Source organism: Hipposideros armiger, unplaced genomic scaffold (genome assembly GCF_001890085.2).
Source record: "Hipposideros armiger isolate ML-2016 unplaced genomic scaffold, ASM189008v1 scaffold_426, whole genome shotgun sequence".
In the NCBI taxonomy this organism is placed as follows: domain Eukaryota; kingdom Metazoa; phylum Chordata; class Mammalia; order Chiroptera; family Hipposideridae; genus Hipposideros; species Hipposideros armiger.
Window position 1 is genome coordinate 425,632 of NW_017731776.1, and position 26,054 is coordinate 451,685.

At 51.7% G+C, this 26,054-nt stretch overlaps 1 protein-coding gene across 2 annotated transcripts; it reads right to left on the reverse strand.

Annotated features, from left to right (window-relative positions):
* Window positions 1–10,115: 10,115 nt before the first annotated feature.
* MFNG (MFNG O-fucosylpeptide 3-beta-N-acetylglucosaminyltransferase) lies at window positions 10,116–24,581 on the reverse strand. Of its 2 annotated transcripts, none has more exons than XM_019664685.1 (8): window positions 24,087–24,581; window positions 19,741–19,789; window positions 19,278–19,380; window positions 18,690–18,843; window positions 15,661–15,746; window positions 15,243–15,408; window positions 13,407–13,492; window positions 10,116–11,012 (listed from the first exon to the last, which is right to left on the reverse strand). In XM_019664685.1, exons 1-8 carry the CDS (start codon window positions 24,339–24,341, stop codon window positions 10,919–10,921), a joined length of 993 nt encoding a protein of 330 aa, XP_019520230.1. In that variant the 5' UTR covers window positions 24,342–24,581; the 3' UTR covers window positions 10,116–10,918. The 2 variants fall into 2 exon arrangements, with proteins under 2 accessions (XP_019520230.1, XP_019520231.1); XM_019664686.1 differs by having other exon boundaries at window positions 10,116–11,044.
* Between the last annotated feature and the right edge of the window lie 1,473 nt (window positions 24,582–26,054).

The window sequence follows — 26,054 nt, forward strand, 5'->3', positions numbered from 1 at the left end:
AGGATGCCCAGTATCCAGCATGGCCCATCAGAGGAACCCAGGAAATGTAGGATGGATGAATGAAGGAACGAGTGAATGAATGAGCACATCAATTCACAATTTCCTGAAAGGTGATGTGAATATCACGAGTAATATACAAGGTAATATTTAGATAATAGTGATGAACTTGTTTAAGAATGATGTACTTATTTTGATATGTGCTTGATATAATATATCTGGCCCATCAGATCCATGATACAAAGTTTATTTTTAAACTTTAAAGATATTTAAAGGTTTTTAACTATTTTTTATATATATATAAATTATTTAAATTAAAAATAGTTCAAGATATCTAAAGTAAATATCTTTAGGTGAAAAGAATCAGTGTGAAGAAAAACATTTGGCAAATAACATGTGGGTATCTCAGAACCTAACACAGGAGGTGTTCCATAAACGCTAGTGTAATAAACGAATGAATGAAGAGATGGGTACGGATGATCTTTGTAGAGCAGTAGTTTCCAAACTTGGCTGTACATTGGAATCACCTGGGAGCTTTAAAAATAGATCTCTGGGGAGGAGACCCGTTAGCTCAGTTGGTAAGAACGTGGTGCTGATAACACCAAGGTTGCCGGTTCAATCCCCGCATGGGCCACTGTGAGCTGCACCCTCCCTAAAAGAGTCAACTGTGCCATTGTAGCATGAAAGCAATGTGTAATGGCTGTTCCCCAATTTAAAAAATTATATAGATAGATAGATAGATAGATAGATAGATAGATAGATAGATATAGATATATATACATGGGCAGGTATGTTTCTCTAAACCTAGGGTAGCTGAGGAGGAAGCTGGTGTACCCTGGACAGCTCCCAGAGAGGACAGTCACAAGCACTCAATTTGGGGTCCATATAAGGAGCAGCCTGGTGTCACTGCCATTTGAAATAGTGAAACTGCCGTCATTGGGGGAAACAAGCTGTTCTTGGGTGGCCTGGGATTCCTATGCTGGGTGAGAGGTTGGACTACACGAACTTGAAGGTATCATGCAAAATGAGCTAATGTTTGTGTAAACTAGCTTCTAAATTGACACATAGTATAAACTTAATATGTATTTACTATGGTTCTAACATACTGACTATTTCTCATTCATTCACCCTGCACATCATGCTTTATTTGGCATATGTCTTTATTATCAGTTAATGTAAATATAACATTACTTTCTGGGCAGGACATAGAGAATTTGATGTCTTGAGTTTATTGACAAGTGAATTTTTCATTTATGTGAATTTTCTCACCTAAAAACAAAATCTCCTTGAAATCTGTGACAAGTTAACTGTGAACATACATATAATGTCATTAAAGTGGTTATAATCTAACTGGATTCTGACTGGCACATAACAAATTTTGGTTACTTTCTTGATTTTTTAGTTGGAAGAGTGAGTGTTTGGTGTGGGCTTTGTAAGAGGAGCTATCTGCTTCTAAATCCACATATAGTCTAGAACGTGTAGGTTGAGTTAATATTTGATGTGTGAGTTGTTCCGTTATCTCATTAAATACTATTGATAAGAGAAAAAAAATTTCAGTTACAAATTTTTATGGCTATACTTCTGGGAAACAATTGATAAAAATAAATTTTGTGTTATTTGGAAAGGTTAGCATACAAATCAAGATTGAGCCGGATTTTTGGTATCAGTTGAATGGTATTCAAGTAGCATTTTTTTAACTGTAAATGGATTTTTAAAACATAAAACATGAATAAATTTTACATAGCACAGGGTCAAAATTAGTTCTGTTGATGGCAAGTTATTCGATATTAATTCCATCTTATGAACAAATGCAATTAAGTTGCAAATCCCTTAACAGTGGTAGGCCAATGTTTTAATCAGTATTAGGAAATGTCAGATTAGCATCCCCAAGGAAGAAGAAATCTTTGGCACAATGTGGAAAACATATGTGTTAGTTTTAAAGCAGTGCCTTGCTTTCTTACGTGACTACAGGGAATCTAAATTGGTACTTCCATTCTTGAGAGTAACTGGACAGTATCTGCTTAAATGATAAACCCACCATCTCTTTAGTTTACCAATCCTACCACTACAAATTTATCCTCCAATATATTCACATGTGCGCATAATACCATGTGTACGAGAAAATTCGTTGTAGCATTGTCTGAACAGCACAGTTGGAAACGACCTGAATATCCATCATTAAAGAACTGGTTAATAGATAACTGTATAACTACTCTTTGAAATACTACATGGCTATAAAAAAGAATGAGAACTCATTCACAAACAAAAAAAAACCAGCCCAAATGAAAACTGGGCAAAGGACTTAAATAGACATTTCTCCAAAGGAGATACACAAATGGCCAGTAAGCACATGAAAAGGTGCTTAATATCACTAATCATTAGGGAAATGCAAATCAAAACCCCAATGAGATATCACCCCATACCCATTGAGTATTATTAAAAAAAAAAAACAAGCAGAAAATAACAAGTGTTGGCGAGGATGTGGAGAAATTGGAACCCTTGTGCATTTCTGGTGGGGATGTAAAATGGTGCAGCTGCTGTGGAAAACGGTATGGCAGTTCCTTAAAAAAATTAAACATAAAATTACCATATGATCCAACAATTCCACGCTTAGGTGTATTCCCAAAAGAACTGAAAGCTGGGATACAAACAGATATTTAGTACACCTGTGTTCATAGCAGCATTATTCGCAATAGCCGAAAGATGGAAGTGACCCAGATATCCATGGGTGGATAAATGAATAAACATACACATACAGTGGAATAGCATGCAGCCAGGAGGAGGAATGGACTTCTGACACATGCTACAACATGGATGGACCTTGAAAACATTATGCTTAAACATTATGAAAAAGTTTTGGTGGTCTTTGCCCAAATATCATGAATGTAATTAATTCCACTAAATTTTACACTTTCTAAAAATGGTTGGGGCCGGCCGAGCGGCGCGATGGCTGGGAGCTGGTTTGGGACGCCAGAGGGCCCCGGTTGGGATCCCGCGTGTGGGGGCCGGTGACACTGCCCTCCGCAGCTGGGATGCTGGGCAACAGGCTCAACCTGGAGCTGGGCTGCCGTGGGTCGCCGGCGACGGCGTGGGCTACGGCCCCTGTGGCAGTGGGTTGCCATGGGCTACCATGTGTGGCCGGCAGCCGGCGTGGGCGGCCTTCCGGAGGCCGGCGACTGATCTGCCTCACCAGGGAAGAGCGCAGTGATGAGGCCAACTTGGGCCAGTGGGGCGGCGTCCTCCACAACTAGACTGAGGAATGGGAGGACAGCAGCTTGTCTGTTCCCCTTCCCCCAGTTCCCCAGCGCTGTTCCCATCCCCTGCCAATTCCCCAATTAAAAAAAAAAAAGTTAAAATGGAAATTTTAATGTAATACACTTTAATACAAATTTTTTAAATGTATCATGTAATTTTTAAAGGGGAGGGCTGTGGGGAGTCTAAATCCCCTCTCTTTGAATATGGGCTGGCCTTGGTTGCTGGCTTCTAACGAAGCCACCTGACTCCTAGGCCAGGTCCTAAGAGGCAATCCAGCGTCTACCTAGCTCTCCTGGCTGGGAGCCCTGAGCCAATATGTAGGAAGTCCAGCTACCCTGCAATGTCAACCGTGGAGACCTCAAAGAGACAGGGAACAAGGTCATGTGAGAGAGCGTGCAGGTGATCCTCGCCCCAGCCTGGAGCCACCCCAGCTGACACCAAGGGGAACAGAGATGATCCGTCCCAAGAGCCCTGCCCAAATTGCAGATTTGTGAGCAAAATGAGCAGTGTTGCTGTTTTAAGCCACTAAGTTTTTAGGGCATTTTGTTATGCAGCAATGGATAAATGGAACACTAAGCATATTATTTATGTATTGGAATTTATTTCAATTTAATTTAAAAATAATCAGATACAAATAAAACAGCTTTGGACTACATAAATGTCTCTTGCAAACCAACTGGCAAATTGAGTGTTTTCACTCTCATGGTCTGTATCCTGCCTCTTGTAAAGTCATTAAAGGTGCAAAGATGCTTTCACCTGAATACTGAATGGAGCTGGAGGATCAGTGGGATGGAGAGACTGGAACATAGGTCCATCTGGAAGGGCTTTTTGCCCAGAAGATGAATATGTGAGTGAAAAAAGAGAAAGATTGAGAGGGCTACATCACATGGTTTCCAACCCAGCAGGGTCAAATTAAAGACAAACCTGGTCAGTAGGTCCTTGAAATAAAATTCAGAAGGTGGAGGAGTTTTGTGAGGGATTTGTATATCATGCAAGAGAGAGTTTCAAGAGGCTTGAGAAGGAAGAGAATTTCAGACCAGGACCACTAAGGGGCTGAAAGTTTAGGAGTCACGTTTAGAAGAATTTCAAAACAAACCCACAACGTGTCCTCCCCCAACAATCTCCACTGTTGCCATCTGTGTATTTCCCTCATCGCTCTGTTACTCATTGGAACTCCTGCTTATTTGCTTCCCTGTGTGTGCGTCTTCCTGTACAAGTCAGAGTAGGCTACGCCCTGTAACAAACACCCCAAAACCCAGGGGCTCAACTCAACACAAGCTCATTTCTGCATCTTCTAACTGGTCCTTGCAGCTGTCTGGTGCACAGACTGCCACCAAAGGAAGAGACAGGGAGGAGACTATGGGACCTGGGCTCCTCCCATCCTCAGGCTTCACCCTCCTCTAACCCAGAGTTCCCTTCATCCAGCCAGTGATGAGGACAGAGGGGGGCCATCTCGTGTGGGAGAGTTTTATGGGCCAGGTCTGCACGTGGGCCACCTCCATCAGCCAGAACTTCGACAGATAGCCATCCTCACTGCAAGGGAGGCTGGAAAGATAGTTTAGCTGGGGGCCAGGAGGAAAAGAAAGAGCCACCTCTGTCCTACTCCCCCAGAATAAGATCCCTGGATGCCAGTTCTCATCTATATCGGTCACAATGCCTGGCACCATGCCTGGCACAGATGTGGCATCTATGAGTGAAGGAATGGTGCTCAGGCTGGATCTGGGCACTGGGCTGAGAGAGCACTTGCTTTACAAATGCTCAGGGCGGGGAGGAGCGGGGCAGAAGGAGAGGTGTCACTTCCGTTTCTCAGACGAGGCTCTGACAGCTAAGCGGCATTCACGAGGCCTCATAGCTAGTCGGTACCAGGGCCAGGTCTCAAACGCAGGAAGCCTCTGACACCAAATGTCTGTTCTCTTCATTCCCTGGCTGCCTCTCCAGTACACACACTATCTGACTCAAATCTTATTATCTTTAAGGCCACTCTCCATTCTAACAATCAATGAACCATGTTTGACAGGCTTTGGGTTTCTTGGGACGGCCGCTGTATCTCACTCATCCCTATGTACCCTTTGGCTACCGGCACAGTTTTTTAGCACAGTAGGAGCTCAAACCATATTTGGGGGATTAATTTGTTCACACCGGCTCAGGCTTCATGCTTTGCTACTTGCACAGTATGGGGGTCGCTTACAATTTATAAAAGAAATGAAGGGAATATTTATTATATGGCCCCTCCCTGTGCTGAATTAGAGCTGTCTGTCACAGCAGGACCAGTGTCTGCCCTGAAACTTGCTCCTGAAGAACAGACAAGGGTTATATCACATGGGGGCCAAGGCCACAGGTGTCACCTGGCCCCCATCAGGGTTAGACCACGAACCCTCGCCACATACACACATAGAATGCCCCTGTGCCGGCTAATCCTAGGAAGGAGAGTAGATAGAAGCAGCAGTTGGAGGTTCTGTCCATGGTGCTGAACTCCCCTCAACCCCATTTGGTTCTCTAACCTAGCAGCAACTTAGAACCTCTTTGGGGAAGTAGATAAAAATACAAATTACCTGGCCCCTTCTTTGGAGACTTGGGTTCTGAATATCTAAGTTGGGGCCCTGGAATATGTTTTTATCAAGCGCCTGTGATTATTGGTACTGGCCTGAGGTTGACACACCTGAGTAGTCAGTCTTTGTGAAGTGCCTGCTATGTGCCCAGCACTGTGCCAGATACTACAAGATACAGAGATGCTTTGAGTAGGGTCTCTGCTCTGAGGGGAATTTACAAAGTCATTCTGGAAGAGGTGATGTAGGGAGGAAAGGAGGGAGAGTACTCCCTCTGTTTTGTGTGGACACTGCTGGGTACACACCTCATCTCTATCCTGCAAGACGAGATAAGTAGGCACATGTAAACAGTAGTATTCATAACCACAACACCTGTATCTTTCCTTAGGGTCTCCATACCCTCTCTGCAAGGCAGTACGTGATGCATTCTACTCCTTCTGACCGACTCATAGCGCAAGGCCCAGATCTAACATCACCTCGCACATCAAGTCTTAATCCCTGCTGCCCTGAAGACCCCCAGATTTTAGCCCTCTCTCCTTGTGCCCCTTGGCTGCATATCATCACCAATTACATGAGATGCCATGTACTCCATATTGCCCCGACTGGGATTTGAGCTCCCTGTTGAGGGTAGGGCTTGCACCTGATCCCCCTGTGTAGCCTCTAACACAGGGACACCCCCCACCCCTAGGAGGTTAGCAATAAATTCTTATTGGATGGCTGCTGGAGAGAGTGGTAAGTGAGCAGAGGAATGTGCCCAGTGACTGTGCCCAAGGAAAGTGCTCCTGGGTTATAGAACAGCTGGGACAAGTGCTCAGAACCAAAAGCAATCAGGGTGGGCCTCAGGGAGCCCAGGTAATGGGCCAAATGCAAATCAGACAGGGGCCAGCTTCCGGTCAAGTCTGCCTCTCTTTTCTCTGGGCATTTGGGGAGAACAGGAAGTGGAGTCAGGACAGCTGTGTCTGATGAAACAGATGCTCTCTGAGCCTGAATGTGGGGCATGGAGGAGGTGCCGGGGAAAGAGACAGGGAAGGGGGGGCCATAGGCAGCAAAATGGCATACTCACAGGCCTTCTTTATTTCATTTCACTTTTTATTATGGAAATTTTCAAACACACATCAAAGTAAAGGGAAGAGCATAAAGAACCTCCACGTGTCCATCACACAGCTTCAACCACCATCCCCATTCTGCCATTCTTATTTCATTCTCCCCTCAAGCACCTTTTTAAAGAAAATTCCAGGTGTTTTATCATTTCACCCATAAATATTTCAGAATGTCTCTCCCGTGTTAGAACATCCCAAAAAACCTTAATCTTGTGATCACACTTAATAAAATTAACAATTTCTTAATACCGTCTAATACAAAGTCTATGTTCGAATTTCCTCATTTTTCTCAAAAACGTCTTTTTAGGATCCATTTATTTGGATCTAAACAAGGTCTGTACATTATAGTTTGTTGCCATGACTCTTAAATCTCTTGATCTCCAACAGTCCTTTTTCCCTCCCTTTTTTATGCCATTTTACTTGAAGAAGCCAGGTCCTTTGTCCTCATTGCTCATTTGGTGGATTGAACCCTCATGGTGTCATTTAACATGCTCCACTGCCCTCCCACCCCCATTTCCAGGAAACTGGTATTTTGATCCAGAAGGTGGGGCTGTGTAGGGTCAATTGCTTTGATAATTACCTCCTGGGTGGTGCCTGTGTCCTTCCTATTGATTTTATCAGGAGCATCTAAGGTCAGATTTTCCCTTTCTGGGTGACATTAAAAATGGTCATTATCACCAATCTGATCTCTCCATTATAAAGCTCCCCAAACTTTGCCCCCAGTGGCTTTAGCACCTTTCACAGAATCTGAAAGCACTGACAGAGCTGGAAGAGGTCTAAGAAATCCATTCACTCATTTTTCTTCTCATCCCACAAATATTTGTTGAGCATCTACTATATGCCAGGCAGTAAGCGGCAGTGAACAGAACCAACACAATTCCTGGGATCATGGAGCCAACAGTCAGACAGGAGCAGACAACAAACAAACACATGAGTAAGCAGATGCGCCAACAAGAGACGTGTCTCTGAAGGTTAGAGCTATGCAGAGTGAGGTGACTGACAGTGACTGCTGACAGGTGGCCACTTTGTGATGGGTGACCAGGGACAGCCTTCCTAGGAGAGAACATTGGAGCTCGGCCCAGCCATGCAGAGATGGGGTTGCACTCCAGGGAGAGGGGAGAGCTGGTGAGGCAGAGAACCTGGGCACCCAGCAGGGAAAACAAGGGGGCCAGTGTGCTGGAGCAGTGAGTTGGCTGCTGAGGTAATGCAGGCAGGGCTGACAACGGCTCGGACTTGGGTGGTGGAGTGGAGGTGACAGCTAATCCAGCACCCCTTCTACCTCCTTTTCCAGCTGAAAACACTGAGCTCAGAGAGGGCAGGGAGGTGGTGTTTATTGAGCAGCTACCTGCACCAGGAGCTCTTCGTGCAGTCTCTCGAGACCACATAGCACACTACATAGAAGTCACTGTGCCTGTGTTACAGGTGAGGCCAGTGAATGGTGAAGTCACCTGCCCAAGGGTGTAGCACCAGAGATGGAAAGGAGGGTGGAACCCAGGCCTGGTGAGGCTCTCCGACCTTCCAAAGCCACCCCCGACTGAGATGACCGCTGCATGGCCATGTTGCCTCAAATCTTGGCTCTGGCTCTTATAAGCCCTGTGGCCTAGACTAAGGGCCTTCTCCCTCTCTGTGCCTCAGTTTCCTAATCTGTAAAATGGTAATAATATTTGCCCATGGGGCATAGCAAGACCAACACGGGTGGTCCAATCTTGCCCCCTTACTCCCAGCCCCTGCCTGTGGGGCTCGCATCAGTCACTTTAGCACAGGGTGCAGGCAGCTTCATACTCTCCCATACAGACACCCAAAGGGTTAAGCCCAGACGCCTTCCTCCATCCCAATTCTGATCCTTGCTGACTCTGCTACCCCTCCTCCCCACAGCTATTTTGGGACAATGGAGGCAGCAGATGGCCTGTTCCCTCCACCCGACCCTCAGAATCTGGGAACAACCCGCAAATCTGCTGTTGCTTGTCAAAGCAGGCCGGCAGGCAGCCTTCCACATGCAGGGCGGAGTGGACGGCAGCTTGAAGCTCTCCATTCCATCCCCACCGGGCTGCAGGTCCAGGGGCCAACCCTGCTCGGCTCACATCCCACAAACCCAGCATTAGGTCAGCCCAGAAAGAAAGCAGGCTTCGGAAGAGCCCAAACACTCTGGCTAGCCACCTGACCCGGTGTGACCACAAGCACATGGCCGGGCCCTCACTGGGCCTCAGGCTTCTCCCTGAAAAACAAGGGCTGAGGCTCTGTGCTCAGCGGTTCCAGACGTCCCAGACAGAGTTGCAGCAGGGACAAGGTCCCTCAAGGACTGGAGGGTGTGCTCCAAAGGAGACCCCAGCCCTGGAAGCCTGGGTCAGAGCCCCTCCATCCCTTAGGATCTCTCCTCCTCCTCCCCAGCCCAGAGCTACCCCACTGTGACCCCCATTTCCCACATCACTGGGCATAATGCTAGTGAGAAGAGACCTCCCATCCCTAACCCTCCCCCACCATGCATCACCAGCCCTGAACTTGCACCCTGACCATTTTATTCATTCATCCAACCCTTTGAGAACTGAGATTCTAAGGGCACTTCAGCTCCTACCTTGGTTGTTGTCAAATCTCCCCTTTAACCAACACCAGTGGCTGAGTCTCTCAGCTCCAAGCCTCCATTCTGCCTTCCCTGATTCTCTAGCCACCCCCAACCCAGGCCCTGGGGGCAGAGAAAAGGAAGGATAGCTCTCGCATACCAGTACCTCATGGCACACACATATTCACACACGTGTACATTACACACACACACATGTGACAGGGGCACAAGCACATCCATACACCACACATGGGTCTCCTGCACAGACACGTATAGAGTCTCCTGCACAAACACGCACACACCCCCATGCACACCCTGGCATACCATGACTCACACCCACTAATAGCAGCCACCGTTCCCTAGCCAGGCTCCTTTCTCTATGCCAGGCTCCCTGCAGTGCCCTTTACAAACACTGTATCATTTCACCCAGATATAAAAACCCAGGAAGAAGGTATTCTTTTTCTCATCTATAAGATGGGCAAACAGGCGAGAGGGACCAAGTGGATTCCCCGAAGCTAAACTGCCAGAGAAAGTAGAGCAAGGATGTACAGCTCAGTACCCAAATCAACACCACCACCACCACTGTGACAGACAGATCAAAAACCCTGCCCCAGCCAGGAACACTTGGGCTGTGTAACAAAAAACTGGACCAAGAGAGGCTTAAACAAATAAGGGTTTAATTTTCTTACAGAACCAGATGCTGGAAAGCATAGGTGTAGATGATTGTCTTGGCCTTTTCTTCATGGCAACAAAGTGGCTGCCCCAGATCCGGACATCACACCCACATTCACAGCAGGAAGATGGAGCATGAAGCTGCAAACTTTCCCCAGAATCCTCTCTATTGGCTTTGCTTAGTTTACACTAACAGACAGGAGCCAGAGCTGGGGCACATAGTAGCTCCTAACAGCAAGGGAGGCCGGGAAAGTAAACGAAAGGTTCATCAAGGTGGGTTGGGGCCCATTATTACCCATTATCTGGTCTGGGCAGGCTGATACTCCAAACAAAACAGGATTCTGTTAGCAAGAGGTGGGGAGCAAGGGGCTGGAGACCGGTCAGCAACAACAATATCTGCAATGCTGCGACTTTTCCACCTGGGGCCCTCAGTGGTTGGGGACCCAGCCAAAGGATCCAGGAGTGGGTGGCCCCGTGCTTGACCCCAGGGGTATAACTGAGAGACCAGAGCTGGGGATGGGGACCAGACCCCACCCAGGGGCCTATGTAATTCTCTGCAGGGTTAGGACCCCTGAGCTTCAGCCCAGCTCAATGACCCCACCCTTGTTCAATTTAGTCACCCAGGGCCCATGGGAGCCCAGCCCCTGGCCCTCACCTGTCCCTGAGTTGTCCAGCCCACCTCCAAGGGGCCTGGGATGCCTTCACCACCAGCCACCATCCAATCTTGGGCTTGCCCACCACTCGGAGGTCCTGCCAGGGACTGCTCACCCCAGGGCACTTGCCACAGGCCCTCAGGGCTGCCTTGGGAGCAGAGGTACAACCGGAGGCCTGTTGCCCAGCAGTTCAGGGTTCATCGGGCCACCAGCTGTGGGCACCAGGGAGTATCTGGGTAGAGGAGACAATGTAGGGAACGAAACCTATGGAGAGACCAGAAATGGACAAGATGGTCACCCCCAGTCCTGCCCTCACCCCCATGGGCTCCTAGAGGCGCACATGTCACAAAGATGGTTTGGAGCAGTGCCACCTCGGCACTGCAAACATTTGGAGGCAGATAATTCTTTGTCATGGGGGCTGTCCTGTCCATTGTAGGATGTTTAGCAGCGTCCCTGGACTCTACCTGCTGGATGCCAGTAGCATCTCCCCAAGTCGTAACAATCAAAAATGTCTCCAGGGGGGCCGGCCGAGTGGCGCGATGGTTAAGAACTCGCTTGGGATGCCAGAGGGCCCCGGTTCGGATCCCACATGTGAGGGCCAGTGACACTGCCCTCCACAGCTAAGATGCTGAACAACAGCTCAACCTGGAGCTGGGCTGCTGTGAGTTGCTGGCAACGGCATAGGCTGCAGCCCCTGTGGCAGTGGGTTGCCATGGGCTACCGTATGTAGCCAGCAGCCGCAGTGAGCGGCCGTCCTGAAGCCGGCGACTGATCTGCCTCACCCGGGAAGAGCGCAATGATGGTGCCAACTTGGGCCAGTGAAGCAGCGTCCTCCACAACTAGATTGAAGAACAAAAGGACAGCAACTTGTCTGTTCCCCTTCCCCCAATTCCCCAGCACTGTTCCCATCCCCCCAATTACCCAATAAAAATCTTAAAAAAAAAAATACCCATTTAAAAAAAAAAATGTCTCCAGGGGCCGGCCGAGTAGCTCAGTTGGTTAAGAGACCCAGCTCTGAGCAACAGGGTTGTCGGTTCGATTCCCACATGGGCCAGTGAGCTGTGCCCTAGCTGAGCTGCCGCTGAGCTGGTGAGAGCACATGCTCTTAGCAGCTAGGTTGCCAGTTCAACACCTGTATGGATGGTGGGCTGCCCTCCCCCCCCACAACTAAGATTGAACATGGCACCTTGAACTGAGCAGCCGTGAGCTGCCGACAGATGGCCAGATGGCTCAATGTGCAACAAGGTTGCCGGCTCGACTCCCACATGGGATGGTGGACTATGCTCCCCTCTCCCCGCCACAACTAGATTGAAAGTGGCGACTGGACTAGGAGTGGAGCTTGCACCCACCACAACTAAGATTGAAGGACTACAACTTGACTTGGAGCTGATGGGTCCTGGTAAAATACAAGGCTCCCCTTCCCCAATTCCCCAACACTGTTCTTCTCCCCAATTCCCCAATAGAAATCTTTAAAAAAAAAAAAAAGTCTCCAGACGTTTCCAAATGTCCCCAGGGGGCAAAATGGCCACTGGTTGGGATGCACTGGTTTAGAGAGACTTCAAAGGCCAGAAAAGCCATGAAGAGAACTGAGCTGAGACCAGACCATCTAACCACACCTATCTCAGTCCCCAGTTGGCTCCAGCCCCATTAGACAGAAACCTATGGATGCCAGGATCTTCAGGCTTAGAGAGAAGTTAACATCAATTCTTAAACCTCTCATCAGTATAGCACAGTTTGCACACCACCACTGATGGGGAATTCATCCCATTAGAAGGCAGCTCCCTGGCCCCAGGGCCCTCAGAACAGTTGTGAGTCTTCTGCCCCCGGACAAACAGTCCTGCAGAACTTCAGAGCCAAGAGTCCTGGTTCCCCAAAGGGTTACATACTTCAGATAAACCCAAAGTCCAGAAACAAAGCCTTTGGGAGGGAGGGGTCCCCTGCCACTTCCCCTACTGAATGTGACGCCACCCTCCTCTTCTCTCTCAGTCCAGTCACACCGGCTTCCTTTACTTCTATGAGCTAATCTGGTTCCCTCCTGCCACAGTATGTCACAGGCTGTGCTCTAAGCTGCTCTACAGCTATTCAGGGCTGAGTTGAACAGCCCTCTCACCTCCCTGAGGCCAGTTTTGGGGGCAGAACCAGAAGCTGCCCAGGTGGCATCTTAGCCCCCATTCCAACCCTCTACCCACCAAAAAAGAAAAAAAAAACAAAACCTGAAGAGTATCAAAGAAACAAAGAGCCTACAAGAGATCAAATTAAAATTCCCCATCAGTGTTTGAAGGTCCTCCATTAGAACACGTCCTCCGTCAGGAAAGACATTTCAGTCTTCCAGGAGCTTCTGAAGAGTCCCAGAGGATCAGGGCTGGGAGAGCCCTTGAGTCCACAACACCCAGCCTCCTTGTGTTATAAAATGGGGAGACTGGGGCCCAGAGAGAGCAAGACACTTGCCCAAGATCACACAGCAATCCAGCGATGGAGCAGGGACTGAAACCCATGCCCTCTGCTCCCAGCTCTGTGCTATCAGCCTCAGGGCTTCTCTCTCTTCCTCCCTCCTGGTCCCCCATCTTTGGATGCCTGGGGTCGGCCCCCACTCTTCCCACTCTACAGTTTCAGCCCCCAGACCCACCTGGAGGGGTCCTCCTCAGGGGAGAAGGGGCCCTGTAGTTTAATGACGTTGAGCTTCCCTTCAAAAACGCCGTAACTGAGGGTGACCTGGGCAGGGAGAAGCAGAAAAGAGGGAAGGTTGGGGATGTTCCACTGGAGACCCTACAAAGGGGCAGAATTTGGGGAGAAGCAGGGAGGCACACAGGCATTTTTGAGGGCACAGAAAGCACGCCTCTGAGCCTGAAATGCCATTGGCAGTGGGTGCTTTGCTGAGGCGCCCACTTCATTCCCCACGTTCTTCAAGCGTGTAGAGCACTTTCGGGCCCCAATCCCATTTGTAACCCCAACAGTCCAGCTTACCTGGGAGGCTGGAACAATTCACTCCTCTACAGACTGGGAAAGCGAGGCTCAAGAGGGGAAGGCACCTTTCCAGGAAGTTCAGTGCCTGGATGGGTGTTTCTTGAGACTCACTGTGGGGCCCTGGTAAATCCCTCTCCACCCAGAGCCTCAGGTTGCTCCACAAGCAACAAGGATGCGGGATAATGAGCCCAGTCGAGAGGCTGTCCAGCACAGTAGTTATAGACTGTGGGCTTAGGGTCCACCCAACCAGGGCTCACATCCCCTTCTGCAATGTACTAGTTGTGTGCCATGGTTAGTTCCACTCTCTGAACCTCAGTTTATCTATCTGTAGAATGGGAATAATGTTAGCACTGACCTCACATGAACGTTGTGAGGTACCAGAGAGTTAAAGAAGATAAAGCCCCCAGTGTGGTGCCTGGCAGAGTGGGTGCCCTGGAAACCCCATCAGGGTGCCTTGGTTTTGGTTGCCCAAAATCTGACCTCCTTTCCTGGCTTCAGGCTCTGCGGTCCTAATGAGACCAACCCCACATCTCAGTTCTAGCTAACTTCTACACTAACTCTAGGCGCTGGTAGGAGACAGGTCATGTGACAAAAGCAGGACCATGTGACCAATGAGGGTCAGCCTTGGGATCTGGCGGAAGGAGGCACTCTCCCACCATGGGTGAGAGAAACTTGGGACTGCCATCGTGCCAGCACAAGGGGCAAACCTGCCTGAGAATGAGGCTAACATGGGGGAGGGCAGATGAAAAGAAAAAAAGAGTGTGAGCGCCCAGACCCAGCCAGATCTAGCAAGCCAAGCCCTCAGCTTCTCAGGTACGTGGGCACATGAATGTCCTATTTGTGTAACCAATCTGTGTTGCTTTTCTATCACTTGCAGCTAAAAGGGTTCTGACTCATACTGTTGGGCTGCAGACGCCAGGACCATCTACAGGGCTGGACACCCATGAGTTGGAGAGTGGCATCTACAAGGCAGTGCCAGTTGGACCTCAGCAGTCATTACCTGCCAGGTAGTGGGATGGGAGCCCACCTTTCCCAGAGCCTGACATGATGCTTGAGTGTCCTCACTGGAAACCTGGTCCTTCCCAGTAACGTCTGGGTTAGGAGGAAAAGCAAAGAGCAGTGGACGGTAAGCTTTGATGAAGGAAGGGGCTACTGACAGGCAAAGTTGCAAAGAGCAGACCTGACCCCTTCGGAGAGATGTGGGGAGGATGGAAGATTAAAGAAAAGAGAGGGACAGGAGGTAGCAGGTGGGGAGCTGGGTTGTCGGAACCTGAAGACAAGTTTCATCTCCTCTGTGCAGGTCCTTCCAGCTGGCATTTGGGGACCAGATCAAAGATTTTTAGCATCACAAATGCCAACCCTCAGGGTTGGAGGTGGTGAGTCACTATATGCCCTTAAGGGGGTCCTTTGCCATCCTGGGCCTCAGTTTCCCCATCAATAAGAGATAGCCCAAACGCAAACACCTCCCCCACTGCCACCAGCCCTGAGGCCAGCTTACCTGTTTCAGGAGCTGGGCAGCCCCTAGCAGCTGCAGGGTCTCCAGGTGGGAGTGGAAGAGGGGGCTGGGCTGCAGGTGGCCGCCCAACTTGCATTCAATGATGTAGCCCACAGTACAGTCATCAGGCAGCCGGATGAGGGCAGATGTATCCACGAAGCGGGGGCCACTGTGGGACAGAGCCGTGCTATGGCCACTGGCCTGGGCCCTCAACACCTAGAGTCCTCCCTGCCTCCCAGAAGGCCCTCCACTGGGACCAGCTGGCAGGGCAGAGTTTGGCTCTAGCATCTGCCTCCTGCATACTACGTGACCTCCTGCACTCTCTCTCTCAAGCCCTTCCTGCTGCAAAGGCCCACACCCCAGGCACCACCCCCATCAAGACCCCTCCCCCTCCTCCACCTACCTGGAGCTCTCTTCTTACCTGGCCCACGGTGCCATCTTCAAAGCCAGTTTGCGGTTGATACAAAAGCCAGCACCCCCAGTGGCGAACCAGAATTGTACCAGCCTCTGGACGGAGAGGAGGGGAGGGCAAAGGTGCAGACAGAGTGAGCCTGGGGGTGGGGGTGGGTGGGGGCAGTAGCCAGGCCACCCTTCACCCCCAGCCGGCGTGGCTCAGTAGCTTTGTATTTCACATCTCACGAGAGTCTTGCTACAGCCTGACATTATTATGCCCATGTTATAGACAAGGAAACCGAGGCCCAAAGTCACATAGCTAATTGAGAGTGGTGGTGACACCAATTAGACCCCAATCTGGCTGGACTACAGTTAAAGAGGACCTGTGTTCTATTTGTGCCCCCAGCACACCTTACCCTTTTCCCCAGAGAAATGTCTCTACCTCACCCCATGTGGTTTAGGAGGGGCTAACAAACACAGCACCTGCTCCCCTAGGCCACAGAGACGAGCAGGTAGGTGCCCCAGGAATGATCACAGGACCACACTCCTTGGCCCAGTGATTGGCTCAGCAACAGGCACATGACTTAGGCCAGACAATCAGAGTCCTCTCCTTCGCTCTCCATGCTAACTGTGAGGCAGAGATGCCTTTACAGGGTCACCAGACTCGGAAGCTATAATCCTGACGCCACCTACACCGGCCACATGCCGTGACCTCGCCATTCCCAACTCCTGGGTCCGAGAAAGCTTTTCCACAAAAGGAGAGAATAAGGCCTCTCACAGAGTAAAGAGAGAAGAACAAACAGACCTGCAAGCCCCAAAGGCCAGCAAACCCCTTCATATCTCAATCTCAGGAGCAGATAACATCCTTTTGGGACGCAAACCACTTTCTGCTCCTACATCACCAAGCCTCATCTACCTCCTCAGTGAGGACCTGTAAATTCACCTATGAATTTCTCTAAGGCTTGTGAGAAACACTGTACCCTTTCAGCTGTACCATCTCTTAGTCAAAAAAATCCCCTAGGGTTTCCTTCTCCCAAGTACACAGTTGGTGCTTGATTGATGACTGCTGCATTGGGTGGAGTTATCTCCCATGATGCAGCAGTGAAAAGCACCCTGGCCAGGGAGTTGGGAAGCCTGCCTCCTCCACAGCGCACCTCCAAGTATAACTTTGAGAAAGTCACTGCCCCTCTCTGGGCCTCTGATTTGTCAGCTGTGAGTGGAACATTGGCTCTAAGTTCTTCAGTCTGATGGTTCTCCTGGCCTGGAGGCAGCCTCTTCCTAAAAACCTGTATGAGCTTACTTCTGGAAATGCTGCCCTCTTAGAGAGATGTCAGGGCTCAACGAGGCAGAATGAATGGCTTCTTGAGGCCCTGACACACAGGAGGAGCCCAATAAAAGCTCATTTAATGAATTAATGAGTGCATGGCTTCCACTCCCAGATAATTATAGTAACAACAGCAGTAACAATATAACTGCCTAACCCTGAGCCCTGACTGTGCCAAGCCCTTTGCTAAGGGCTGTGCTGCAGATGAGGGGAACCAGGTGCACAGAAGTGAAGTCAGTTGCCCGAGGTCCAAGAGCTGTGATTAACCTTGAGCTAGAGCGCTTGCCCTTTTTGCTGTCCCACCTGGGGCCCCTCAGGATCTGAACAGGCCAGGACACTTTGGGGGCAGTCTTGGTATCCCACTGGAGGGGTGTGTGCCAAGGAGGGCATTTGTGCAGGTTGCAGGGGACAGGGCCTGTGTGTGGCCAGCAGGGTGTGGAACCTGCACAGGAAAAATGCGGCTTGGAGACAAAGGCTGAACTGAGTTAGCTGGTCACTCACATTAACTAGTGTCCATTTCGTGCCAGGTCCCATTCCAAACACTTGGATAAATGACCCTTGATTCCTTCTTGTTTTGCTCACAATCACCCTATGAATAAGGGACTATTATCACTTACTTCACAGATGAGGAAACTGAGGCACAGAGAGGTAAAGTGACATCAATCAAGGTCACAAAGCCAGGAGATGGCAAGGCTGGCATGTGAACTCAGGGGGCCTGGCTGCAGAACAGAGTTCTCCACCTCTAAGGTCAGGGGTGAGGTGGTGTAGGAGCCTGGATGACCCCTCGGCTCACCTGGAATCTATTCACATACACACACCCTGAGGCCCAAGAGGATTTAATTAGTACTCAGAGGCTGATGAGCTGCTGATAATTAAGGTTTTGTGTTTCCAGCTCTTGGTTTCCCTAATGAAGCAGATGGTGACCTAGGGAGGGAGACAGCCCCACAGCAGGACCAGCTCCTGCTGCAGACACTGTCTCTAGAGAAGGGACCCGCTGACTTGCCTTTTTCCTGGGGCCAAGGAAGCCCTAGAGGCCTGGGCCTCTCCAGCACCGAAAGCCTGGTGGCGTCCTGGGGACGGGGGAAACCATGCAACATACTTATATTAAAAAATTCTTCTGTTTATCTGAAAGCCAAATTTAATGGGTATCCTAGTTTTTGTTGGTTTTCTAAATCTGGCAACCTTAATCAGTGTCCATCCAGGTCTGAAGATGAATGAAGCTGGTGTTGCCGACCCTGTCGTGCCAGGTGTCAACTCTTGAGTGGCTGGTTAATGAAGTTCGGAGGGCGGGGTGGTGCTTAGGGAAGGGGAGCGTCCGGGGCTGGAGGCAGTGGCGATTTACCACCAGGCCCAGCAGTATGCAGCATTTTAAAAACCTGTACAATTCCATGGTGACACCAGGGGGCTAGGAGCTCTGCTGTGAAGTCAGGGAGCCTCGACTCCTGAAAAGCCAGAGCTCCTCAATGACCAAGGCCCCACGAGGTGACAGTCTCTCTGCCTAACGCGCATCACCTCAGTCTCCCCATTTCACAGAGGAGGAGGCCGAGGATCGGAGGCAAAGCCGCCAGCCCAAACACACAGCGATGAGGCCCAATCTGAAACCCAAAAAACCCACCCAAATCTTCCACAACCTCACCCCCAACATGGCCCCTCCCCAAGCCTGGCCTGGCCCAGGCAGGCCCCTGGCCAGTGGCCGATGCACCAAGGAGTTGGGGAGGGGGTGGGGAACAGACCGTGCGGTTGTGGGGCTGCGGCTCAGAAGCGTGGATGGGCCGGTTCAGGCTGGGCCGGCCTATGTAGACATCGAGGGTCTGTGGTAAGGCTTTCAGCAGCTTCAGCAGCGCCCTTGGGTTTACATAGTTGTCATCATCCACATGGCAGAACCACCTGTGGGGATGGAAGGGGACAATGAGCTTGGAGGGGGGTCCCCAAGGGCTGCCAGCCAGCCAGACACCCCCTGTGCCCCCTTAATTAGTCAACAAACTGTTACAAGGTGGGGCTGGCTCACATGGAAGGCACCTGCTCTGTACCAGGCAGCATCTTGTGTAAGTTCTTGAAGAGGGCCTGCCCACTGAACCGTTGAGGACTAAGACTCAGAAAGGTGAAGACACTTGCCCAAAGTTACACAGCCAGTGAATGGCAGGATTTGAACCGAGACGGTCGGCCCAAAGACAGACCACAGGAGGCCCTACACGATGGAATTCACAGGACCCAGATGACTTCACTTTTCCAACAACTTCACTTTTTCGACACAACACCCCATTCATAAACTGGCCTGAAGCAAAGGTCACACCTGCCTCCAGAGACCCAGGTGCACTCACCTCAGCCCACTGGCCAAAAAGGCATCAAACTCAGCAGCCATCTTGCAGGACAGGGCAGGGTGGCTGTGCTCCGCAGAGCAGTTGGTGACCACGAGGTGGGGCCCTGGAGAAGAGAGGTCTAGTCAAGGGCTGCTGCCCAGCTCCTCCCCACAGCTCTACACACTCTTTGCCAATGCAGAGCAAGGCCTCAGAGGGCCCGGAGTGGTCCACGCACTCCCACTTTACACACGGGGAACCTGAGCTCAGGTAGGGCTGACCTGCCCAGAACCGCACAGCTGATGGACAGGAGGCTGGGCTGGGACCCTGACATCCAGTCCCTCCCCACACGCACATCTATTTGCAGGGAAAGCCTGCTCCCCTCCTGGGCAAAGGGAAATCCCCATGTACCAAGGATGGGCAGCCCTGTGTCTTGGGGACTCCTAGGCCAGGGGACAGCCACCCCACCCAGGCCAGGCAGAGTTACCCAGTCTCTCCTGGAGGCCTTCATCCAGGCTGTCAGTAAAGATGAATGTCTAGGAAGGAGAAACGGGAGTCAGGCCAGCCCACAGCCCAGCCCAGCCCCCGATGAGCCCCCAGTCCAGGTGGATACACACACGGCAGACCTCTGTCCTCCTGCAGTGACAGATACAAACCCCTCTTCACAGTCACGCACTCTCTGAGGACAACATGAGTTTCTCAGCTACGCCCCCCCCCCTCCAATACAACACATACACACACAACCCAGCTTTAGTAGACACACAACTTCACAGTGGACGTCAGCCATCAGTCTCTTACCTTCAGCCTCCTTACAGACCAGCACTCACAGGGACCCTACCAGTCACACTCTCGGCAGAACCACACACACACACACAATCCCACTTGGCTCCCCCACAATCACATCTACACAACCCCAAACGCTTTGTCAGAAAACACACTCTATGTGAAAAGACCCACAAGTTGGGACACAGCACCACTTTGAGAGACTCACAACTTTCACAGCCACACAAACTCCCTGACGCAACTCAGAACTCTTACGTCGCAGCCCAATCCAGCTCAGCCAGATGGGACAGCCAGCCCTCCAGCAGCTGTCACCCTCCTGGTCCCTGACAACCTCACTAACATCGAGGCAGGTGTTGTAACCTGTCCCCTTCACAGATGACAAAACTGAGGCTAAGTGGATGAAGATTGTGCAGTTGGCAATTTGGATTTGAACCCAGAGGCCTTGGCCCTCTCCCCTGCTCTCAAACGCCACACAGCCAAAACATCGCTGGGGGCCTAGCAAGCGCCTCAGACTCTGCACCTGAAGACTGAGTACTGAGCTCCCCCAGGTTTGTACTCCTCTTGGTCTCCCCATATTGCTGGGACCCCATACCTCAGAGTCACCATGCCACCTCTCTTTCTCTCACACACACCCCACCCCGCCCCATCCAGTCTGCCAGCAAATTCTGTCCACCCGACCTATAAATTACCTGGATGCAAGCTCTCCCCACCAGCCTCCACGGCCATCCCATGACCCAGCCCACCCTCATCACCTCCGGCCTGCTTTGCTGCAGTCACCTTTTCCCTGGGCTCCCTGCTCTGTCCTGCCCCCATCCCCAAGTCTGTTTTCAACACAGCCCCCGAGGGAGCCAGTAAAACAAGTCAGGCCTTTCTCCCCTGCTCCCTGGTAAACTTTTGCCACCCAACAGCCACCAGATAGTGGAACTCTCTCAGTTTGGAGCATGAGCCAAATGGGCCAGGGACTATTTGTTGATGGGTGAGAAAGCCCCAATGAATAAGTGGGGGGAGGGGGAGAGGAGGGGTCCCACATCTGGGCCTGGGGGCTGGCTGGGCAGAGCACATGGGAATCGTGAAGTTGGCACAGAGTGGTGGGCAGTTTCCTCTGAGCAAGGGTTGCAGTTGATTTGTCTAAAGAGAGGGCCCTGACAATGGTTAAAACCTTTCAGGAAAACAAAGGGACAGGCAGCCTGCTGCGGTGAGGGGAGGGGGTGGCCGGGGGCCATCTGCTACAGAAGAGGGGCGATATGGGGCTGTCACTGCTCCTCCCACCCCCACCCCCGCCCCCAAGGGGGCTTTGGGGAAGAGAAAGGCTCCTCTTGGATCACAAAAAAACGTGCCTTCCCCTACCCACCCCCTCTGCCTGGGACAAAGGCCGGCACACGAGCCCCAGCCCTCTGCCACAAAGGCCCACCTGCCACCAGGCTGCCCTTAACCAGCTGGGGTATGCTCCCAGCCCTGGAGTTAACCAGCTCAGGCCCACTCCTGTTGGCAGAGCTGAGAGAGACTCCAAGACTCTCCTCTCCTGTGCAGATGGGGAAATGGAGGGCTAAAAGGGGGAGGGGGCCTTGGCCAAGGTCACAGAGAGATATGAGCTAAAGGCTGGAGACTAAGTGGGGCCCAGATGCGTGAGAGTGGGTCTCCCTATCTCCCCTCCTCTTCCGGTGTGAGCATCCCTCCTTTTTTCAACTCTGCCTTAAAGGACAAAACTCTGGACTCTGCCTCATGCACTGAGGACACCTGGATGAAGGCAGGTGTCCAGCTGAGTGAATGCATCTCTTCCTCTGTTTAACTGGGCTCCATTTTCTCGCCTGTGAGATGGGAATATCAATAGTGTCAGCTGGGGAAATTGTCCCCTTACCCCTTTAGTTCTTCTGGCTGGTCGAATCATTCAAATGACATACAGCAGATTAACGGGAGAAAAATCAAATTTTAATACTGCACCTAGGGAATTCACATAAGCATGAAAATTCTAAAGACAGTGAGGTTTCTGGACTAAGGAGGGGGAGGCAGGCAGGTCACAGGTTGATGAGAAAGAGCAAACATTTGGTAAACAAATTCTTGCAGGGCCGCCCAGAAATAATGGGGCACAAAGGGGAATCGAGCCAACAGATTTTTGCTTGAATCCTCCCTGTCTGCCACACTTAATTCAAATATGCTAAGGTTCCCTTCCTGAAGGAGGTTTTTCTATCTGAATTCTTTAGGCAGGGAAAGCAGAAGTTAAAACAAAACAAAACAAAAACCCTCTTCCTGAGTTTGTTGGGCTTTGTTTTCAGCTTGAAATAATCTGCATGCCAGGGTGGCACATTCTTGGGAAACTCACGGACCCCAATAGGCACCACTTAGGGTTATTGTGAGGGTTAGAGTGATGCATCTGACACGTGGCCCCTTAGAGCTGAGCAGCGAGCAGGTACTCTCTCTGGCTGCTGGGTTGGCATCTGGGATTGAGGGCTTGGCCACGTGCCTCTCCTTTGCTGGCCTGGTCCTGCCAGGCCCAGCCACCCAGGCTGAGGGCCCAAGGACCCTTTCCTGTAGCCCAGTGACCAAGCAGCTCTGATATCCCGGGTCTCAGTAGAGAAGGCAAGGCTCTAGCTAGGAGGTAGGGGCTGGGTCCCACTGGGCTCTGCCCCCTCAGGACTTGGGGATAACGCTGGCAAGCACCTCCTCCTCTCTGGCCTCAGTTTCCTTATCCAGGGCAATGCACCACCTTGGTGATCAAGCCAAGACAGGAAAGGGCCTCAGACCACACGAGGCCACACTTCCGGGTACACACAGACACACCACCATAAACAGGAAGGTCTGTGGGGAGGGCCAGTTTCCCTGAGTAGAACCAGAGGCTCCCCAAGATGAAAAGCTGGGGCGGGGGTGGGGGAGGGGCGGGGCCTGGGAAGAGCCTGGAATGCTGGAAGCCCAACAAGGAAAGCGTTAATCCAGGGTGCTAGGACGTCAGGGAATCGGGGTGTGGAGGGAGGTGCCCTCTCCCCAGGGTGCCCTGGCCTCTTCCAGGCATCTGCTCCCCACTTCCTTGGTCTTTCAGGAGTCCCCAACCCCTCCTGAAGGCTCAGTCACTTCCTCCCACTGAGCCAGCCACCAAAGTGGGACAGGGCATGCGTGCGTGCGTGTGTGTGTGTGTGTGTGTGTGTCCCTCCATCTCCCCCAGATATGGTTCCCAACACCCCCAAATCACTGATTTTGCTTGAGGAGCACACTGGGTGTGGAGAACAGAAGAGCCAGAAGGGACTCAGCCTGTCAGAGCTGCCTCCAAGGAAAAACATAAGCCATGAGCCCCTGTCACCCACATGCCTCTCGTCATAGCATGTCTAACACACACACACGCTGGCTCCATGCATGTGAGTGCGCATGCACACACACAGTCCCACTTGCTGGGCGGACCCCGACCCCAACCTCCTGCCCACCACTGCCTCAGCCACCACCATCACAGCACATACCCGCCCTCCCTCCCTCGGAAACAGCCCCACAGGAAATGAGCACAGGAGATGAGGTGCAGCTACCCTTGGCACACCCTGGGCACCAGAGGCATGGGGGAAGGGGCCGCCAGGAATTCTGAAAGGATGCCCCCACTCCATCCATTTCCCTAACAAGCCCCACCTAGACGGTCCCCTCCTCAGCAGCTCAGCCCGTTTTCACAGCCAGGGCAAAAGGACGTCGCCCAGGGCCTGGACTGGAGGCAGCCTGGCCTGGGCACATGTCAGCCAGGACCTCTGAAGCTTCTGCCCCAGTTGCCCAACACTCACCATTGCCCCGATGCCAGGCTGAGTCAGGGTGGATAGGAGTGAAGCCAGGGAATAGAGGGACCCTCAGGAGGGACCCAGAAGCCTAGGGCAGAAGCCCAGCCTGGCCCCTGAAAAAGAGCAGTGGGCCTGACGAGCAGTGAGCTCCAGGGCCAGCAAGGGGCACAGCCAGGACCGGGGAAGCCCCCCAATCCTGGGAGGAAGGGGGAGTGGAGCAGGTGGGTCGGCAGCAGTAGAAAGGCCTCCATGAATCCCTCAGGCCAGGGGCCATTCCTGGGGCCCACAGTTGCCAGCTTGTCACCTGTTCCCTGGTCCTGGAGACCCACGTGTCGAGCAGCAGCTCCAGGCGGGAGCGGTGGAAGGTCCGGGTCGTCTTGACTGCGATGAAGACATCCTTTAGCTGCAGCTCAGGAAGCCACGGGCTTGGTGGGCTCAGCCCGGGGGTCTCCCGCACGCCCTTCGGAGACAGCCTCAAGTGGTACCGAAGAGAGAGGAGCCCCATGCATAGAAGGGTGAGGAGGGCTCCGGCCAGGCCCCGGAGGAGCCGGCACTGCATTGGCCCTGGGACCCCAAACAGCTCAGCCCCCAAATCCCAACTGGATGTGGAGGGGAGGCTGGTCAGGCGGGGGCCTCAGCAAAGATTGAAGTCTGGCAGGCATCCCGGGCAGGCAAGGAGGGGAGAGGTGAGAGTGGGTGCTCTGGCCCCAGAGGCCAGGCCATGGCAGCCCCTCCGCCACCAGCCCTCCACCTGCTCTGGCAGCCCTCCCGCCGCTGGCTCTGGGCGCCTGGCCCCGCCCTTGCCTCCATCGCAGCCCAAGGGGCGGGGCCAGCCCAGAGGCGCCCCAGAGGTGGCTGAAAGGCAGCTGAAGAGACAGCCCTGTCCCTGCCAGCAGCTGCAGTGGGGGTGGGGGCAACAACAAACCTTCCATGCCTGGATGGAAGGAAGGGGGCCCTCCAGCCTTCCCACGCCCCAGAGACTCTCAGCTTAGCTCATTCAACACACATTATTTTATGGGTGTCCTGGTATCCAGCCTCCCAACTTTTTTTTTTTTAGCTGAGCCATCCTGCTACCTGTTGGCAGCTCAGCGGCTGCTCAGCTCGGGCTGGACTCGAACCGCTGTTGCTCAGAGCTCAAACTCTTGAGTGAGCTCTTAACCAACTGAGCCACTCGGCCGGCCCCCCTCCCAACTTTCTTTTGCTCACACTATTCCTCTCCTGGATGCTTTCCCCCATCCCCTGCCATCCTCATCCATATGCCCTCCACCAGGCTTAATTCTATTTGGACTTTAAGGCTCGGCTCAAGGGTTCCCTCCTCCAGGAAGCCTTCTCTGATGCCACCCACCCCCTCAACTTCTGGAACTCCCACAGTAGTTTGCTCACTTCCTTTGGTCTTCACAACAGCATTAGGATTGTTACTCCAAGTTTAGAGCTGAGCACATAAGGCACAGAATGATCCAAAATGAGCCAGCAGTTCAGCCACAGAGCCATGTGGAATCCAGGTCTCTGGTCCACAGGAGTCCCCTTAAGGGTGCCTGTCCTGCTGTGGTCCACAGTACCCCACCTCACTCAGCAGTCTTTATTGCTGCCTCTCTCCCAGCCAGGACAATGGACAGAGGGCCTTCTCCAGCCACCACGTCCATCCAGTTTTGCACAAGGTCACTCACACTTCGTCCTTCCTCTACTAGAACTCTGCACTGGCTCCCATCTCCCGTTTTCAACAATGGCCAAAGATCACAGACCAGCCTACAGGCCCTGTGTAAGCTGGTCCCTCATTACCTCCAATCCCACCTCCTACTACTTTTGCCTTGCTCCCTCCACTCCAGACCCGCTTCTGGCTAGTCCAGGTACTCACCCACCTCAGGACCTTTGCACATGCTGTTCTTGCCTGGACCTCTCCCTAGAGAGCCACCCATCTCACTCCCTTAGGTCTTTACACAAATGTCATCTTCTCCATGAGGCCTTCCCAGACCACTTTATTTAAATTGCAATCCCTTCTCCACATCCCCTAGTTCCCAGCCCCCCAAGCTTGTCCTTCCCAGGCCCCCTTTTCTTCTGTGTTCTCTCCATAGCACTTTTCATCTTCCAGCATCCTGTAAATTTTACTTCTCATCTGTCTTCCTCAGGAGACTATCAGGACAGGGATTTTTTTCTTCTTTTTATTCACTGAATTCCCCAGTGCCTAGAATGGTGCCTGGTAAATAGTAGGCGCTCAATAAATATTGGTTAAACACAAGAAAGTAACAGGTGGCTGGTGGATTGAACTGAGCCT

What these genes read in the sequence shown, in the direction of transcription:
- MFNG (XM_019664685.1), bottom strand. Translation starts at nt 24,341, where the DNA reads ATGCAGTGCCGGCTCCTCCGGGGCCTGGCCGGAGCCCTCCTCACCCTT. An exon ending in TCTCCAGGACCAGGGAACAG is followed by an intron (nt 19,790 to 24,086) that starts GTGACAAGCTGG and finishes TCTCCTTCCTAG; the next exon opens with ACATTCATCTTTACTGACAG. An exon ending in AGGCCTCCAGGAGAGACTGG is followed by an intron (nt 19,381 to 19,740) that starts GTAACTCTGCCT and finishes TCTCTTCTCCAG; the next exon opens with GGCCCCACCTCGTGGTCACC.